General features: G+C 40.9%; 1 protein-coding gene across 1 annotated transcript; it reads right to left on the reverse strand.

Moving 5' to 3' along the window:
- Positions 1 to 36: 36 nt before the first annotated feature.
- On the reverse strand, positions 37 to 14,305 carry SERPINB5 (serpin family B member 5). Its single transcript, XM_008637087.2, has 7 exons — positions 14,176 to 14,305; positions 8,804 to 8,978; positions 6,031 to 6,168; positions 4,897 to 5,014; positions 3,559 to 3,701; positions 1,973 to 2,140; positions 37 to 755 (listed from the first exon to the last, which is right to left on the reverse strand). The coding sequence occupies exons 2-7, from the start codon at positions 8,975 to 8,977 to the stop codon at positions 363 to 365; spliced, it is 1,134 nt and encodes a 377-aa protein (XP_008635309.1). The 5' UTR covers position 8,978; positions 14,176 to 14,305; the 3' UTR covers positions 37 to 362.
- Positions 14,306 to 18,371: the final 4,066 nt, after the last annotated feature.

Consider the following 18,371-nt stretch of genomic DNA (forward strand, 5'->3'; position numbering starts at 1 on the left):
AGGAATGCAGCTATTCCTCCTAGAGCCCTTTCCAGCTCCTGGTCTATCTTAAATCAGGCTCTCAGTTCACTTCATTTTGGGAAAAAAGTGTCACAGAGGAACCAAATGTTCTTGTTGCTGAAACTGGGATACTTCTCAATAAAATATGGTGCGTTCTTCACAGTGGAAATTATTCTGCTACGGGGGAGAAAACAAAAGGAGAGAAACTAGTTCTGCTGCATATGTAGAGTACATTGTATTACTCAGCCAATATATGAACCTCTTACATTTCCTTTCAAAGGTGATAGTGAGGAAGAAAAGCTTTACAGGAGTGTGCACCATCACAAATGTAATTGTGCTTTTTCATAATGAACGTGCCCCACCTAAGGAGAACAGAATCGGCCCGAAAGAATCACGTTGCGAGTTTTGTTGTGTCTAAACAAAAAGATAAATGGATGGTCAGCTTTAAATTCATCTTTGTGTTGCAGAATCCGATATCCTGGTACCTCTCGGGAGTCACCACCTTGTTCATTTACTTCCAAGGAGACTTTATGGATGATCTTTGACACAACCACACCTTTTGTCTCACACATCTCAGAGAAATCTGATGCACTTTCATTGAAGATATTTGTCATTCCCAGGCTTTCCAGAAGTGGCTTCAGGTCATAGTCACCTTCCACGCTAAACTTTGGAAGAAATACATTCACTTTGGTGTTGGCCATCATGCTGGGATTGGTCCACTGTAATAATGTCTCAGGGGTCAGTGCCTTTTCCAGCTGAAAGCATAAGGGAACAAAGGAAATTAATGAGCAGTCCAAGGAAAGAGAGAGAGGGGGAAAAAAGACCATTCCTGAACTTGTCACTCCTATCAAGACTCCAAAAAATAAATAAATAAATAAATAAATTCACAACCATAGCATTCAGGCTTAACACACTCTCAGTTACATTGATGAAAGTATGATTGAATCCATGGGACACGCCTCTGGAGCAGCATTTCTGCATGCGGTCTTGTGGCAAGCTTTAGATAACCAATTACCTCAACAGCCAAATGAAGGAACCTGAGGAAGACAGTCCCTACCCAAGTTACACCTGGCCAACTGGCAGAGATCCAAAAGTCTTTATTCCTGACCCTACAGAGTAATGAAATTGCTGGTATTTGGGACAGAAAATCCAAATACAGAGCCTGATCTTAAACAAACATGCAGCCGTCCACGCAATTTTTTTTAAAACTGGAAAGGGAGGAAGCAGAATGTGGGTCCACAACAAGCTGGTATGAGGAAAGGCCTCACTTGCATTTTATGATAGGTGTGTTCCATAATTTACTCCAACATATAAAAGTATCTTACAGCTGCAAAGACAGATTCTGCCTGCCTTTAAAATTTGTGGCTAGTTGCAGCAAATTACAAAGGAGACTTGCGTGATCATCAGTTTTTTAATCCTTAAATAATTTTAGTATTAATTAATATTATTAATTACTTAGTCATTAATAAACTTTGAAGAGGGGTGAAAATATGTTCTAAAATTTTCACAGAGAAATTACATAAGAAATTGTTGTTCTGTAGGAAATGCCATATTAATTTTCACATTTATGTGCAATTGTAATTAAAAATGTCTCGTTTTCAGGCACCTCTGCTTAAAATTAAAACTTGGAGAAGTGTAAGACCTTAGTAAAATAAATCATGGATACATGTCAATTGAAAAAAAAAATAAGGACACCAGAAATAAGGGCACCTTCTACACTTTATACTGCTTTCTGTGCACTCCTTATCTAGAACAAAGCCTCATTTACAGCCTCACACGTGGACATGGTGAAAATGATGATGCCACAAAGACTAGGAACAGAGAAGCAGAATGAGAAGGTAAATTCACAGGAAAGTTATTTTTTGTTTCCTTATGCATTGCTTCTAAATAACAAAAATCTTCCATAAACATATGGCATTATATGGGCTGTTTCCAAAGGAAGTATCATAGCAATTCTATTTTTTTCTCTCACCTTCTCCAAGCCAGTGGTCTCATCTTCAATCTCTTTGGGCAGGAGAATGAGCATGCTTATATGTTTGTTAAGGCATGGGAGCTCAAGAATGGCAACATTTAAATCTTTTACATAGCCCAGGCAAAAAGTAGCTTCCAGATTCATCATCTGCACTGGTTTAGTTTCAGTCTGCAAAACACAGAGGAAAAAAATCTATCATTCCTTTTAATTCACAGATACAATGGTGGCAGAAGAAAGTTTGTAAGCTTGCATGGAAGTGGTAGATTGAGTTACCACCAGAGAATTTGTTGGCTTTCATAGGTAATGAAAGCAGCAGTGAGAGACTGTTGGCTTTTTACAGTAGGCAGCTTTGCAAAGAAAAGTGGAACAGAATTCTAATTAATACAATAGCAACATATTGGGGATGTGCCTTAAAGAGCAATTTAGCTAGTATTGGTGGCCCTTCACGCCTTTTCACAGAGTGCTACCAACTACACTGTCTATGTGGCATTGTAATGCTAGCAAGCGTCAAGCACTGAGCACAGTTCAACAGTGAAGGTCACACTGTTCAGACCAATAATTGATATTTTGGTTCAGGAGTTGAAACAGAATCAGAAGAAATTTCAGGCTCACCTAAATCCCTAAGTCTTTGCTTTTGAACAAAACAAAACAAAACACTTTATTTCATAGGGAAGATTTAAAAACTGTTCTGCCCACACGAAAACGTTCAAAATTCAAATTCAGTAGAAAAATGTTACTTTAGGGGAAAAAACAACCTTGAGATGTTTCACTTAAAAATCTTAGTGTTGATTGTATGATTTTAAAACTTTTTTAGCTGGAACTATTGGCTTATGAAATAATTTATGAATATTTTCAGTGAACCTGAAACTCTGACTTTGTTCCTGCATCTCTCTCTATATGTATGTGTGTGTATATTTGGAATATAATCTCTTTATCTCACAAATGTTGTGCAGCTTTGTATCTTGGCTTAAAGTTGTCTGATTACAATGTTCATCACTAGTCACAGATTCCTGAATGCACCAGCCACAGGTGCTACTCCCACTTGAGCCTCATGGCTAAGCAGGACTGATATGCAGAGGGCTGCAGTCCTGAGCTTGACTAGAATGAGGAAGATTGATGGGATGACATCTCTGAAGAGGAAAACACAGGGCCAGGCACCTAAGGGATGTACTCAAAGAGGTGACACAACTGCACACATTTCACTAGCTCAAGAAATGCAATGTGCTTCACCTCTGCAGGGTTTGGGATGCAGCCTCTTGTACCTGCAACCTTCCAATCTCTTGGAAAAAGCCACCCATGCACATGAATGCTCATCTCCTTGCAGATAATGGATGCTCCTGACCACTTATACTCAGCTCATGTTGTCTAAAAATACTCCCAGGACAGTCTGGAACCCTTGCAACACTGTGTAAAATTAGATAGAGTCTAAGAATGCCATGGTAATAAACATTTCTCATTTTCTCTTGTTAGCTCAAAGTTTGCATTTTCATGCAAGGAAAGAGCAGCTTTCTTTTTTTTTTTTTTTTTTTTTTTTTTTTTTTTTTTTTTTTTTTTTTTTTTTTTTTTTTTTTTTTTTCAGAACATACCTTGTTGACTTTAAAAGGACATTCTTTGATCTCTGTCTCTGGGAACTTCTTCATCCAGTTTGTGACAAAATAAGCTGCATTAAGTAGAAGGATCTGAGTCTGGTCACTTACACTATCCTCATTCAAAACAGTCTCCATTTTTCCTGTGAACAGGTTTAAGATGGTTGTTAATACAACAATACATTAATGGTATATCAATTGCTTTAAGCTAATATGGTAATATTTCACTGAACTAAACACATTTGTGTCCTGCATCTCACAGATAAAAGATTTTATTTCTAACAGAAAATTTCAAAAAGGAGCACTTACTTAGAAGCGCATCTTAATTCTTGATATGGGGTTTGGGATAGAGGCAGATCTTCCAAATGACATGTTTCATTGGTTTATATCGCATGCAATCAAAACTACATCTCCTGCTTTTGTTCAGTACCTTAAAGAAGGTGCTGAGTTTTCAGCGCAATTCAACAGGTTTAAGTGAAAAAACATTTGTCATTTGGAGAGCAAGACTTGAAGGGAAGTTTCAAATTAGCAGCTACTCTTTTCTAGACTGACACATGAGAATAAAATAACCAGGATAACAAAAAGTGCTGCTCAGATTACAGTCAATAACCAAATACCGCTACAGACCTCAAAAGAGTAGGTGAACGCCATGTCCCACTCTCTCTGTTTTAGATCTGCTCGAGCACTGCCATAAATGACCCTGAATTCAGAGCACTGGGGAGGCAAGTCCTCTCTTCGAGCGGCACAGGCAGGGTGAGGTGCCTCCCCATGGGCACCTGTGCCAGCCTGGGAAGGACCGGATTCGTGCACGGTGTTTCCATATTTGCACCACACGAGGGCAACAGGTGGCAACCAACCCCAGGGCCACCTCTGCTGGGGCTTCCACAGGACAGCAAATGAGAGACCCACATCTGCTTGTGGCACCCTTGCTGGCAAAAGCAGCTGAGATATTAATTAACAGCCTGGAATTCAGAGTCCAACAAGAACTTCCCAGTACAATGAAGCTTTTAAAGGAATTAGAGGGTTCGATGTTTTGGTTTTACATGTTGTGATGCTCCACAGCCAGGACCTGTCATTCTCCCAAACCATCCTGCTGCAGTCAAATGTGAGCAGCTTTCCCCAAGGCTAATACAAGGTCAATCTCACATTTCTGCCTTCAGAAGTGCTGCAGCAGTGAAGTCAGTGATTTCAAAACAGGCTGATGCTGCTAATCCTCATTAATGCAAATAGTAGGCCTAGTCTGCTTTCACTATGTATTTACTCCTAAAGACGTGTCACCAGGCTAAAGATCTTTCTCTGAAGAGGCAAACAGCATCCCCAAGGTTAAGCTGTACCCACCATCAGTTAGCTCTGAAAGGGATTTGTTGATCTTTTGTCGGGTTTCCTCAGTTTTTTCTTTGAACTCCACTAATTCCAGTTCAGATGGAAAAGGCCTCTTTGTGGAGTTGACGAAGTCCTGAAAGACACAAGTAACCAAAGTCATGCTTGGTTAAATGCCATTGGGTAGCTGAGGAGTCAATTATTAGTCGAGGAAGCCGTTACGTAACTATAGGAGACAACAAGGACGCACGCCTGCATCCAGCACATCACTCCCAAGGTCATCTTCAGTCCGATGGTGTTACATCAGCAGCTGAAGTGACTTGGACACTGCAGGAGCGACCATGTTGCCAGAGTTTGACAGGATAAAACAACCCTCAGTCCAGGCCTGAGCAAGACTGAGATAGAGGCCACAGTCTGCTCCCATCATGTCTGTCCTCACCAGGGGAGACATTTATTGCTCTGGATGGGTGCTGGCCTTTGCTGTAGCAGAGGCTGAACAGCAGGTGATCCAATCACAGCATCACTGCAGCATGTTGAGCTTTCTGAAATATCAGTTTTAGGCTAATGTTATCCTTGCTTGGAACTCTACTCAAAGACAACTTTGGCAAAAAAAACCCCAACACACACAGCATTTTTCTCAGTTTTTTGCAAGGTTCATAAGTTAAAAGGCCAAACACCACCTTCTTCACTTGTGTTGCTTCAATAGTCAGGCTTCTGCCTTCTCAGGCACATTAAGAAAACTAAAGCTTAAAACTAAAGCAGTAATTACTTGGGTGTGTGAACTGGACACACACTTGCACCACCAATTTTTTTATACTCATTTTCACTCATACTTGCAATGCAAAGACTTTGATGTGGCATAGAAGTTATGTTGCACTCAAAACCAAACTCACTAGTGACCTAAACCATATTAATGAAAGAACTAAAAGTGTTGTAAGAGTTGCACAGCTTGGGGTCAAGCAGCAGACTCATCCATCCTCCTACAAACCTTTATGGCAGCAGACAATATTATGCTGTTTATCATTTGAGTCCAGTCAACCAACAGCCAAAAGTAAGAGAATTTATTTTAAAAAACATTGCAGTCTGACACCATAATCCATCAACATGATGGCCAAGCAATTCATAGCACCAGGGTTTTCCTGCAGTACTTACTGTGGTAGGATTGAGAGACTTGTCTACAAAGAGCCGTTTGACCATTTTCAGTGCAAAGAAAGAGCTGAGTTTGGAAACATCTGAAGTTATTGTTTGAAACCCGAAAGAAACATCTTTGACATCTTGTAAATGGAGCACCTGTTAAATGAACATGATAAAACACTAAGCATCTTTTATTATTATTATTATCATTATTGTCTAAACATTCCTAGCTTAGCAAAAAATAATGCTAGTTTGTGACCAGAGCTGTGGCTTTTTGTATTTAAGCTAATGACAGAGCTTCTCACTGTTGTTACTCAAAAATCATTTATGTATTTGGCATGCTTACATAAATCTAAAAAACCTGATCCTACCAGAACTTTTTCCAAATGCATTTCTTTCCTATAAGCAATCCAAGGAAGCTAGCAGAGCTGTTCATGATGGCGATGTGACTTAGTCAACTAAAAATCCATAGTACAGAGTCATAATGTTTTTGCCAAACTCACATTCCCACCCAAAATCCTGAAGTTTTAAAGCCAGATACGTGAGAGTCCCAGATAATCTCCTTTCTAGAAGTGGGCTACACCTTTAAAACTGCTTGACAGACCATCAGGTTTTCTGACTGCTGTGACTAATACATGACATCACATGATATCTCAGCAAAAACTGATCAGATAAAGATAACTGTGTCTGGTTTTGTAGACACAGTATAACTGTGGGTAGGGCTGCTGACCCACACGTGGCCACCTCCCAACTCCTGGGAATGACAAGTCCAGTTCTAGGAAATACTGGGGTAATGATGCCTTTGTTCAAAAATAACCCTATAAATATGAATTACAGTTTTAATGCCTACTTATTACAGGATCTTTGATGGTGGCTGTTTCATTACAGGAAGCCTGTCCAACCCTTCTCACCTGCCTCAAATTCCCTCATGAGGCACAGCAGGCACTTGTAACCTTCTTTTCCCTTTGTACATCACTCCTGCTCTTTTTCCCAGAACACATCACACCTTCACATACAAAATTGCTGCTCTGCCTTAGTCACCCCTCCATGTCCTCCCCTCTCCTTGCTCAGCGGGAGAAGAAAGAAATAAACTCCCAACACAGCAGCAGCAGAGCTCTCATAGCCAAACTCCAAGTCCATTTCCTTAGAAACAATGTTCTCAACTTATTTCCTTTTTCTCCAACAGTTTTATCTCTTTGCATATTAAATGCAGAAGGGTTCTGTGCCTGGGAACTAGGCTGGAGGAGAAAACTACTGCAGCTTCTCTACCTTGGAGAATTTTTGGCATAAGTTTATTGACTGATGTTCCAGAGTACAGCTGCCAATCCGGCGCCTTTTGAATCTAGTATTTAAAACCCAAGTACAAACTCAGGGGCAGGCAGAAGCTAGAATAGACATGGAAAATAGAAGATATTACACTTAAAAGCATACCAAGCTCTCCTTAGCATCTGTAGTCAGCACTTTTTAAATACCACTAGAGAAATATGAAACGTAAGTGCGCTTGTGTAACAGAGCTCCATTTGTGGATGTGCAGGTTAACTTGTTATTATGGAATGGCTCAAAGCAAATTGCAGACACAAGTGAAAACAAAATAAGGGCAGGGTAATATTTTTAACTTTCCCATCAGAACGACAATGCTTGAATTTTGAAATGGTGAGGGAGCTTCAGGGTACCATTTTAATTTTAATTATTTTTTTAAAATGCTGTTTGGAAAAATTTGCAGTGCTTACAAGATCCATCCCTGAAAGTCTTCAAAGCCAGGTTGGGTAGGGTCCAGAGCAACCTGGTCTAGTGGAAGATGTCCCTGCCTATGGCAAGGGGGTTTAAGGTCCCTTCCCACAGAAACCATTCTATGATTCTATGATTTTCATGGACATATTCTGTGAACAGCACAAGACTCCCTGTAATCTGTGGCATAAGTAAGGGCACAGAAGGCTGTGCTCATGGGTACTTTCAGTGAATGAGAAAGTACATGGAGGAATTCCCAAGGGAGGAAAAATACATTCAAATATGTAGAGAGTCTCTTTGAGCCAGGTGATAATCAGCATACAACTGCATACTTAATTTGCATTTCATGCACCTTTAGGTAACTGCAGAAACCATGGGGACCCTCACTGGGATAAAAAGGATCCAGCTCAATCTCTGCTTGCACAGAGGCAGCAGACAAGGCTGCCGGGCTGACTCCCTGCACCACAGTGTGAGCTCCATAAACTGATTGAATCATGACTGCCATGCTGGATCATGGAGCTGGAAACCCCTCGAACATCATGAGCTGCTTGTAAGGAGAAACATGGATGAAATTGTGCCCCTTCCACTGCACCCACCTCCTCTTCACAGTACTGCTGGAGAAAGGGGAAAAGTCAGTGACAGGGCTGCTACACATACTTGCTGCTGACAGCAATGGCAAAATCATTTTCAATTCCGTAAAGCTTAAGCATTCTTGAATAATAAAATAACAGTTACCCAGAAAATGCAGTGATCTGGACCGTGACTTGTAGCCAGAAACACTACGCTAAAAGGAGACAAGGCTTTAGTACATCTGTAAGGACTCTGCCATGTCCACTTCCACCTTGTACATGCTTGAAAAGATTTTTCTTTAAGACAGAGTTGCAACCTTTTGCTGTGCAGGGCCATGGAGTGTGGAACCATTGAGGAAATTTGGAGGGATGGTTTGAAGTTTGTCTTACACGAGAACCAGACATCCAGGAGAACGTTAACAAGAGTCAGTAAGAAAGACACCTACAACAGCCATATAATTTTGCAGCCACAGAACAGGTTGCTGACAGCTTACCTGTTTAATTTGGTCTGCAGTATCACCTTTCGTAGCTTTATATGCCAGAGCCAGAGACGTTGAGGTACACAGTGGGGAAAAAATAATATTGGCTGTTTTGTCCTTCTCACATAGCTTTTTGAACATATCAACTGCAAAGGCAGTGTTCGCTAGTTGCAGAGCGTCCATTGTCATCCTGAAATGAAAAAGGGAAAAGAGAGATGACTCAGGTTGTAATTCTAGTTCCTGCTGTGCTGGGGCTGGGTTAGAGCACTGAAAGAGGCTGGCACCAGTATCTGGAGTGGGTGTGGAGGAGAGAAGAGGAGAGGAGAGGAGAGGAGAGGAGAGGAGAGGAGAGGAGAGGAGAGGAGAGGAGAGGAGAGGAGAGGAGAGGAGAGGAGAGGAGAGGAGAGGAGAGGAGAGGAGAGGAGAGGAGAGGAGAGGAGAGGAGAGGAGAGGAGAGGAGAGGAGAGGAGAGGAGACATTCAGTAATAGCCACCATTGTCAAGTGACAGCGGGCAATGCCACGTTATGTAGAGCCAGTATTATCAGAAGCACTTGAGAAAATCTGTGTAGGTCAGGGTGACCCACACACACTGAGTCAGATTGGATAATATATTCATTTAATCTGTTTTTAATTGATACTCTTAAAATGTGCCAACTCAGAAGGTACTTCACCTAGGCTCTGGGCTCTCCTGGCTCTGACAGGTCTTTAATGTTCTCATAACTTCTCTATCTCTTGCTTCATGGCTAATTGTCCATTAAATCTTTAGCTTTGGTACATGTCCTTCCTCTTAGGGTTGATTGCCCATTATCCCTGGCCTTGCTAGAAGTCTCCAGAAAGCTGTCTGGTCCTGTAGGTTGAGATTGTTTTAGAAACTTAAAGGAGGCCTTCTAAAAAATACTGCTGTGTGCCCACCCATCACTTACACTGTTTTAACTCAAAGGTTGTCCTAGCCACTCTCAGTAACTGCAGTTGCCACAGGACTGTTACATGACCCATGCAGTCAGGAATGGCAAGGCACAGTTGCTGCTGTCCATGCTCTGGGAAAGCCAGAGACTATTCCCATCTTCCAAGTTGCTTTCCCATACCTGAAGCTGCACTTCAGTATAAGCACATTTGTGTAGATTCAAGCCAACAAGGGTGAACCACAGAATTTCAGTCAATAGCACAAGTCTGGCTTTAGACCAGCAATCACACAGAAGATGACCCCTTTGGCATAGTGAATTTGACACTACTATGCCCCCAATACCATGTATCCCTAAAAAAGAGGAAGCTGTTAAAATTGGTGCTAAACATCTCCATCAAAGCTATTGACAGAGACAGAAAGGAAATGGGAATTCTTGCATGTGTTCTACTTCCCAAATGTAGCTGAACATCTGACACCATTGTACAGAGACACTCTAGAGCAGCTGTGGTATTTGACAGCCATAATGACTTCCAAATAATTTGTGGTAGTTATAAATTTTTATAACTATTTTTTTGTGGGAGTAACAGAACAGGCATGTAATTTGCCTGCAACACAGTAGAGAAAACACTTTGATTTACTCATAAGACCTGTTTGACTACAGAAGGCCTTTTACAAAATAAATGTCTTTATTTTTATTTTAATTAACTTATACATGTTCTTGGATCTATTAGGTAAGGCAATTGTTTTATGTGACAGCTAATTTGTTTTAGGCTAAAAGATGCAGTATAAAAGGTTAGTGAAATTCACAGCATTTAATCAAGTTAAAAAAGAAAAAAGATATACTGGCATTAAACCAAGGCTTTTTAAGTCAGCATTTGAAAAGCACACCTAACCAGCCCTGCACTCTTGCAAAAATATTCTGACTGTTGGTATTAGCAACAAACTGTTTGCTAACAAATCCCCTCCCACTGGGGGAAGGAAAAAAAAAGAAAAAGAATTTGTCTTAAAGACAGCAAACAATGAACATATTTCACTGGAGAAATTTATCTCCACATAAAAATACAGAGGAGCACGCTTCGCAACATCCAGAGGTTTTGCCAGACTCTGAATTCAGAATGGGTCTGGCTGGACTTGTCCACCTTCCAATCAACAATCCACTCTGGCAGTCTCTGGCAGCTGCTTGGTAAAGAGAAATTTTCCATGAGAGATTCTGTTTTGCAGCATCAGCAGGCATCGAGCTGATGTCATAATGAGGTTCAGGAAACCTCTCAGAGATCTTATGGGTGCAAAGAGAGGACCAAGTGCCAGCCTAGCACTGCAACCATCCACCTCATTTATGTAGACACAATTTCTCAGGCATGAATGCAACTAATTACCAGAAAAGTCGAGCTTGCCAGCACCTTAAAGGAGGAGAGCTTTAGGCAGGACAGTGGCAAAAGACAGAACAAGTTTGAAGGACTGAGACTGCTGTTGAGGGAGTAACTTGCAACAACAGGGGCAAAGAAGCAAACATAAAATCATTCCTTAAAATGCCTCCCTGCCATTTCTCATCACAAATGTGCTCTTTTGTGCCTGTGCGTGTCTTAAATAAATTCCCCTGCATAGGCTACCAACCTTATCTTTGCCATTAACTCAACATTCTCTCACGAACACACGTATACTGTGTCTGCTTCTCAGTCCCTTTCTCTCTGCCCCACCCCACACCACCAACACCCCCCAAAATTGAACATCTGGGGCAAGTACTAACTTCACAGGTATTTCTTACTGAGCAACTGGTGGAAAATTACCCAGTGAACCAAGAATGCGTCATTCAATAAACATCTACCACCCTCAAAAAGACAAATAATACAAAGAATCTCACGAGTCATGCCATACACCTGAAAAAAACTTAATTTGTTAATGAAGTAAAGTATTTTATTCAGTATTGGCTGGCATGATATTATTCTATTTAGGCCTCTGGATCTTCCTTACAAGCTAAAAATCAACATGAAATCATAACCAATTAAAATACCCCTTGTTCCTTTCCAGCCTAATGTTGACTTTGAGATGTAGATGCGCTGTGTTTCACTTCCTTGGGTTGCAAGACATTCAGAGTAAGAAAATAAAATAGGAAATTTTACATAATTTAATTAAACTCTTCTTCTTATGCCAGTTAAAAGCTGTACCATGGCTTAAAAACTCCTCTGACCTCATTAGTAACTCTGATAGTATTAATGTTCGATCCTTTTTTATAAAGTTTCAATGTTTCTTTTCAGTGAGAAAAACAGGAGGTATTTCATGGTGAACCATTTATTTACCTTTGTTCATCCACTAACTGCTGATACTCTCAAAGCTTCTTTCATGCAGAGTGAAACTCTTTCTGGTAGTGGCAAAGCTCTCCATTCTAATTTCTTTCTTTTAATGCTACTATTGAAATAAGGACCATTCAGGGCATTTTGTTGGGAAAAAAAGGTCAGTTGCACCCTTAACCTTGAATGATTGGCTGGATAGTAAATGATAATGTCTATTCCACCATCTTTTTCAACCGGTCAGTCAGTTTTTTATTCTCCATTTATTAATGACTATTATATTCCATTCTATTCTATTCTAACCATATTCTTTTTTATCATTATTATTATTATATTTAAGAGCTCACAACATTCATATTACTGAAAAGAACTTACAGTAAAAAATCTTAAATTTCTTTAAAGCCTTGAGCACCCCAAGCCTTGCAAGTCCAGTAAAGCCAGTTCCAGACAACTGAGAAGGGTTGAGGCTCCCAGTGAGAGGAAAGCCCATTAGCTGCCCATTAACAGTCTCAGAAATCAGATGTAGCTCCTGAGTCAGTAATCACAGGGAACCCTCAAACAGGGAGGAGTCAAAAAACTGAAAATGAAATTTTAAAAAGGCCTGCTGCATGCATTCTTGTTGGGTCCCTCCTTTCCCAGGAAAGCAGGATGTCAGCATTTACAGAAAGGCCCGCAGCAGTGGGGCATCTTCTAAGCACTTGGAGCTTGCAATCCACCCAGCTTTATTTAAAACTGACTGTCATAGCATGAAAGAAACATTTTCAAATACAGAAGGGAGCTGAAAGGCTACTGAACCAGTTCAGAAAAACCTGATTTAAACTTTTTTATTGGTATAAGACAGCATTTTTGCTTAGTCACTCAACAACAACCCCCCCCCCCCCCCCCCCCCCCAAAAAAAACAAAAAAAAAACCAGGAAAGCTTTGTTTACTATCTGCTTACTAAGGGTAAATCTAAATATAACTTATATTTAAAATTATAATCAAAAGAATAGCAACATCTGAGTAGAAATATCTGACAAGTCAAGCTAGCTGTATGGCAGGAAAAATCCGATAAAACAGAGCAAGTATTTATTTTATTCTTGTCTCAGTTAAACAGTCCTTCCAGGAGAAGACACCTGTGGCAGATAAAGCACCAACAATGCTGGCCATCCAGTGCTGGGGGTTATATTGGGTCTATATCTCAGGAACTGTGAGTGCCAGCACTGTAGTCTCTCCAGTCCAAACAAAATTCCAAAAGGACGAATTATATGAAACAACCCACATGCAAATTTCACAAGTGAGGCATTAATATGAAACTAGATCAAGTGTTTAACATGACCCCACTTCAACTCTTACTCAGCAAACACAAGAAACAAAGGAAATAAAAGATTTCTGTGAGCCTTTTCTTCTTCTACAGAAATGACAACTCTTCACCTGGCAAACTACCTGGATAAAAAAACAAGGACATAATTTCCTCTGAACAGACATTGAGAAATGCAAGATATCAGACTGATGCGGGACCAGAGCACCCCATATGGTTGAGGAAAAAGCACTGTCAGCAAAAGAGCAGGGAAAGTCACTCCAGGAAGGAAAGAGAAACAAGCCACTGCAATAGGCTTTGTTGTACTTCAGTAGCCAATGAATTGTTCAAACTAAATGGTCGCACTGAAAATAAATTTGTAATTACTAGGCCTAAGTTCCTGTCCTTCACTTTAAATGAGTGCAGATTAGTCATTTGGTTAATAACTTGGAGCAAACAGAGCAGAGCGCACACACCTCTGCAGAAAAGGAGAGGAATATTCCTCTCTAGCAGAGGCTTAAAAACCAACCTAAATCATACTTTGGCACATGGGTGATTTTCATAGCATCATACACAACCTGCTTTTTCTGATATGGGAATAGCCAGCAATAAACCTCAATATTTTAATAATTCCTAATGCCCATGATGTCTCACCTGCCAGATCTTATTCACTGCTTCCAATGAATCTTTCCAGGGAGAAAGAAATCTAGCATAGCAATTGCAGCAGTTTTGAAATGAAACCAAAACATTGTCATTTGGGAAGGCAAAAAAAGCTTCTTCAATTCCATACGTACATTTTCTGTTCAAATTTCCTTATCCCACTCCCTCATACAATTATGTTTCACAGCCAAGATTTGTTAACTATTAGCTCGGCATAAATTAAAATATCAGAGAATGAAGAAAAGCTGTACTTACTTTGCAAGGCTATAATCCTGGTAAACGAATCAATGACCTGAGCACAGCACGAAGAACCAGCTGCCCGTGCTGAAACCTTGCTGAGCAGAAGACTCTGTTACTTGACTACTCATTGACACCACTCCCACTTTCCCAACCTCAATTTGTGCGCACACACACACACTCCCTCTCACTCTCGCTTTTTTTTTCCCGTCCCTTAATCACTCTTCGAGGCAACTCCTACATTGGAGGAGCAAAATGATTCACACCAGAGTTGTCTTTGCCTGCCCAGCCACTGAAGACAACAACAAGCTCTGGCAGGAAAGAGCAGCCCTGTTTGTTGCCTTCAGCAAGCACAGTACAAAAGGCACCAGACAAGAATGAACGAAGGCTATGAAGGAGAAAATGCAGGAGTTGACGAGCAATTAAAAGACCTTCTCAGCAAAATCAGCACTTCAAGAAACTGCAGTTGGTATTACCGCTATTTGCAGAAAAATTGTAATAGTGAAAAGGAGACCCAGAAGACAACCAAAACACGTAGAAGTGTGTGGCTGGGCACTTTGCATCTGTATATGCATTAAGACAGTATCTTGACTCTGCCTAAGAGGCATATGTATGTGTTTGGCTGCCTAAAAAGCCCAAGGTCAAACTGGAGTTAATGCTCAAAGGAAAACATCTTGTTGCTGTAAAGCAAAGCTCCCTCCCATAAGCAGCCAGGTCCTCTGCAGGGGAGCAGCTTTCCCTGCTGCCAGCTGTCCCCAGAGGTGGTAGGGGAACAGAAAATCCCATCCCTTCACTTCCAGAATGGGCACCACTGGGTTCATGTAATACAGCCCACGTTAGTACCGATGAACATAACAGGGTGGGAAAAGAAAGGGAGAGGGAGAGGTTCCGGTGCAGCCCACCAGGTCTATTTTCTATAATTTGAAAGAAGTATGCAGTCCTTACCAAGAAAGAGGTGTCCTACCCCTGCTCCACACAATTCCCTGGCTGGGCAGCCGAACTGCCCACAGCAGACAACACCAGCAAGTACCCCCTGGGAGGCCATGGCTGCCCCTCAGTCCTCATGAGGGAACTGCCCCACACCACAGGAACAGCTCAGGTTCACACCTGAGTAACCCCAGGTGGCCCTGCATATTTTAGACTACCAAAGGCATAAGCAAGATAATTGAATTTGCTTTCAGGTTTGAAGTGCTGGTGTGCCCAGCTGCCCAAATGAAAGGGGTAGGACACCAAAGGACACATTTTCACCAACACAGTACTTCCTTGGTGACAGTGGGAACTGGGGAGATGGTATCTCCTTCTGGAACGACATGTTTCTGTGTTGCTTTGAGCATAACTCAGGCCACACCACAGCATCCAGATCAGGTCCTACCTATGTTTCCTTCCAAAAGGCTCCTAAGCTCTTATTACCCAAATGATTTTTTTTTTTTTTTTTTTGCTGTGAGGCAGATGGAGTTCACCTTCCATCACTGCCAGACAGCAAATTTAAAATTCATATCCTTTTTCATAACTGAATTCATAACAAAGATAGGGTGTGGATATGTTTAGGCAATTAAAATAAGACACAGGCCACCTAGCTAAACTGTGCCATCTGGGACACCATTGTTATGTATCTAATTAAGCCTTCTGTAAGAGAAATGTTTATGAAAATACACAGTAATGTTGGCTGCCAGACTCTTCTCAGATGTCTGCAGGTAATCTAAAGCCAAGTGTTGCCAACTCTGCAGAAGCAAACCTTTTTTCAGACCCAGGTCTAACAAGTATGGTCACTGTGAAGTGGCTCAGGAGCTTCTGGATAAGCTGTAGAGAGGTGGACAACAGGCAGACTGCCTTCATAGAGACAGCACTACTCACCAGATCCATTTCCTTCCCACTCATAGGTGGGAAATACAGATAGAAGTATGTGCCTCAAAAGGCTGAACAGTGGGAAAGGGAAAGGGCTCTGCCTTTCCCTTGATGGAAAGATGGAGGTGTGTAAACATCACTTACACTTCACTGGGTAACCACTCTGCAATGGCTGAGATCTTGCACTATGTAGCAGTACAGAATCCTTCAGTCTGACCTAGTTAGTGCTCAAAAATTAATTAATTCTGATCATGGTGCCACGAAACTAGTAATTACTGCTGTAAATGTTATGCTTCAAGTGAAGAAGTCCACACTGGCTCTGGTAACTGAGCGACTCACGGGGCAGTCTTGCTTCCCCTAAGAATGGACAGTTTGGTCTCACTTGCTCTTGGAGGCAGTGTTAAAATAACTGTGACTTCCTGCTAGCAACTTATTCAGATTTATGGGAATTGCTGGCATATAACTGGATCTTACTTACAGCCCAACAAGGAAGATGTGTAAAAGCGGAAGATGTGTAAAAGCAGAAGATGCTGACTTGAAAAGTAAGAAGATGTTTATAGTCGAAGTTTGCACAGGACAAGAAGTGATGCAGTTGTCCCTGTGTCCAGGAACACTCTTCCTCAGTCTGACTGAATAACAACTACTTGCATCAGCATCTCCGTGTCCCTCATTTACCTTTCACTAAATTAGTTCTGTTCAGTTTAATCTCAAACTATTTTCAACTCACACCTATTATGACCTGGCTTTCTGCCACCACATTAAAAAAAAACAGAACCAATAACAATTTTTCCTTATGAAAAAACCAAAACTATTTTTAAGCTCCCTGTGAATTTGACACCTCCTACCTTGATATTATCAAAAAATAGGTAAAAGAATAAGGTAAAAGGATAAGGTAGAAACAATGGGGATGTGACATGGAATGTGACACTTTGAATCTTAAAGTGTGAAGCCTTTTAACACAGACAAGTTACAGTCTACTGGCAAAGTAATAAATGAGCTACTGTCCTCACTCTTCCAGGCCTCAAGGGAAAATCCAAAGACGTTGCTGGATGATAGGATCCGGCAGTTACATTTGTGTGTCTGCATCTCTGAACTGGCACGCCAGACACACTTCATTGCAGAAGGGATGCAACACACCAGGTGACTCTCCTGTTACTCAGCCTGCTCTCAGTCCTTATTCCCCCGGCTCTCCCTGCCACTCCCTCCTAGGAAGGCTGTTCCTACATGCTGCTGGAAAGGAAAAATCACCAGCTGCCTTTTCCCCACTCTTCAAGCAAGCTTGTTTGTGGGGAGGGAATACTCTTGCTGCTCAACAGAGCATGAAGAACTATTTCCATTATTTCAGAGGCTCAAAGTACCCACTCTAGTCCTTATTTTTCCTTCCCCCTAATCACTAACTCTTGGTGTATGTCTGATTGCAATTAATGCTGGCATATTCAGATGGCCACATAGGAAATCATCTACAAGTGGGACTGAACAACAAATAGAACAAAACTGGTGCACTCTTTCTACACTGTCAGTCATGAAAGATCATCACACAGAGTTACAGCTTTCACAATAAGCTTTGAATCTTGCAAGGAAACCAGTGATAGGTTATTTGTACACTTCTGTTTTGTTTTAGTGGCCTACAACTTTAACACAATTAGAAATATTCAAAGGGTAAGAAAGACTGCAGTGTCTGTAAACAGGTATACACAGCAGAGCTTTTCATAGTTTTCACATAGCATGGGTCTATATTACTATTTAATAACAGGAATAAACCATAGTCAAAGTATTTTTCATTTCATAAGAAATGCTAGTAAAGATCACATCGACCACAAGCTAATTTGAAATTAAAATAACACTTACAAAAACAAAGCATTACTCTGTGGTTCCACTGAGAGAGGCATAAACTGAACAGCAACAAACTGCCTTTTTTTTTCCCCTCCCAAGGCATCTGCACCAATACGTGCATATAGTAACATAGCAACACACTGAACCAACACGTATGGCAGCAAAATAGTTTTCTTCAGACATCTCTGCTGACGTAGAACTATTACTCACCAGTTATTACTTCTAATAACAGACAGGAAATTAATTTCTCATACTTTAATGTGCTCACTTTTGTGCTGGGTTTTTTGGTTTGAGGTTTTTTTTGTGAGGCTCTTCTGGACTCAGGTATATGTTTTATTGGGGAAAAAAAAAATTGAAATAGGCAACCAAACAGCTGACAGATTTCAGTGAGAACAAAGCCTTTAATCTTTCCATGTGATGGGATCAGGTTGTTGAAGATTTGACTATTTTCCCTAAAGGTGTTGCTCCCAACACTTAGCACTAGGCATAATGCTTAGTGTAAATCAGCTTAATAAAGACATAGATTTGACTGACTA

This window comes from Corvus brachyrhynchos, unplaced genomic scaffold, assembly GCF_000691975.1.
Source record: "Corvus brachyrhynchos isolate BGI_N302 unplaced genomic scaffold, ASM69197v1 scaffold237, whole genome shotgun sequence".
In the NCBI taxonomy this organism is placed as follows: Eukaryota; Metazoa; Chordata; class Aves; order Passeriformes; family Corvidae; genus Corvus; species Corvus brachyrhynchos.

Excerpts from the sequence above, each read along its gene's own strand:
- SERPINB5 (XM_008637087.2), bottom strand. The coding sequence starts at position 8,977 with ATGACAATGGACGCTCTGCAACTAGCGAACACTGCCTTTGCAGTTGAT. Across the intron at positions 5,015-6,030 it reads AGTCTCTCAATCCTACCACA|GACTTCGTCAACTCCACAAA; the intron begins GTAAGTACTGCA and ends TGTGTCTTTCAG. Across the intron at positions 756-1,972 it reads AGACCACTGGCTTGGAGAAG|CTGGAAAAGGCACTGACCCC; the intron begins GTGAGAGAAAAA and ends TTATGCTTTCAG.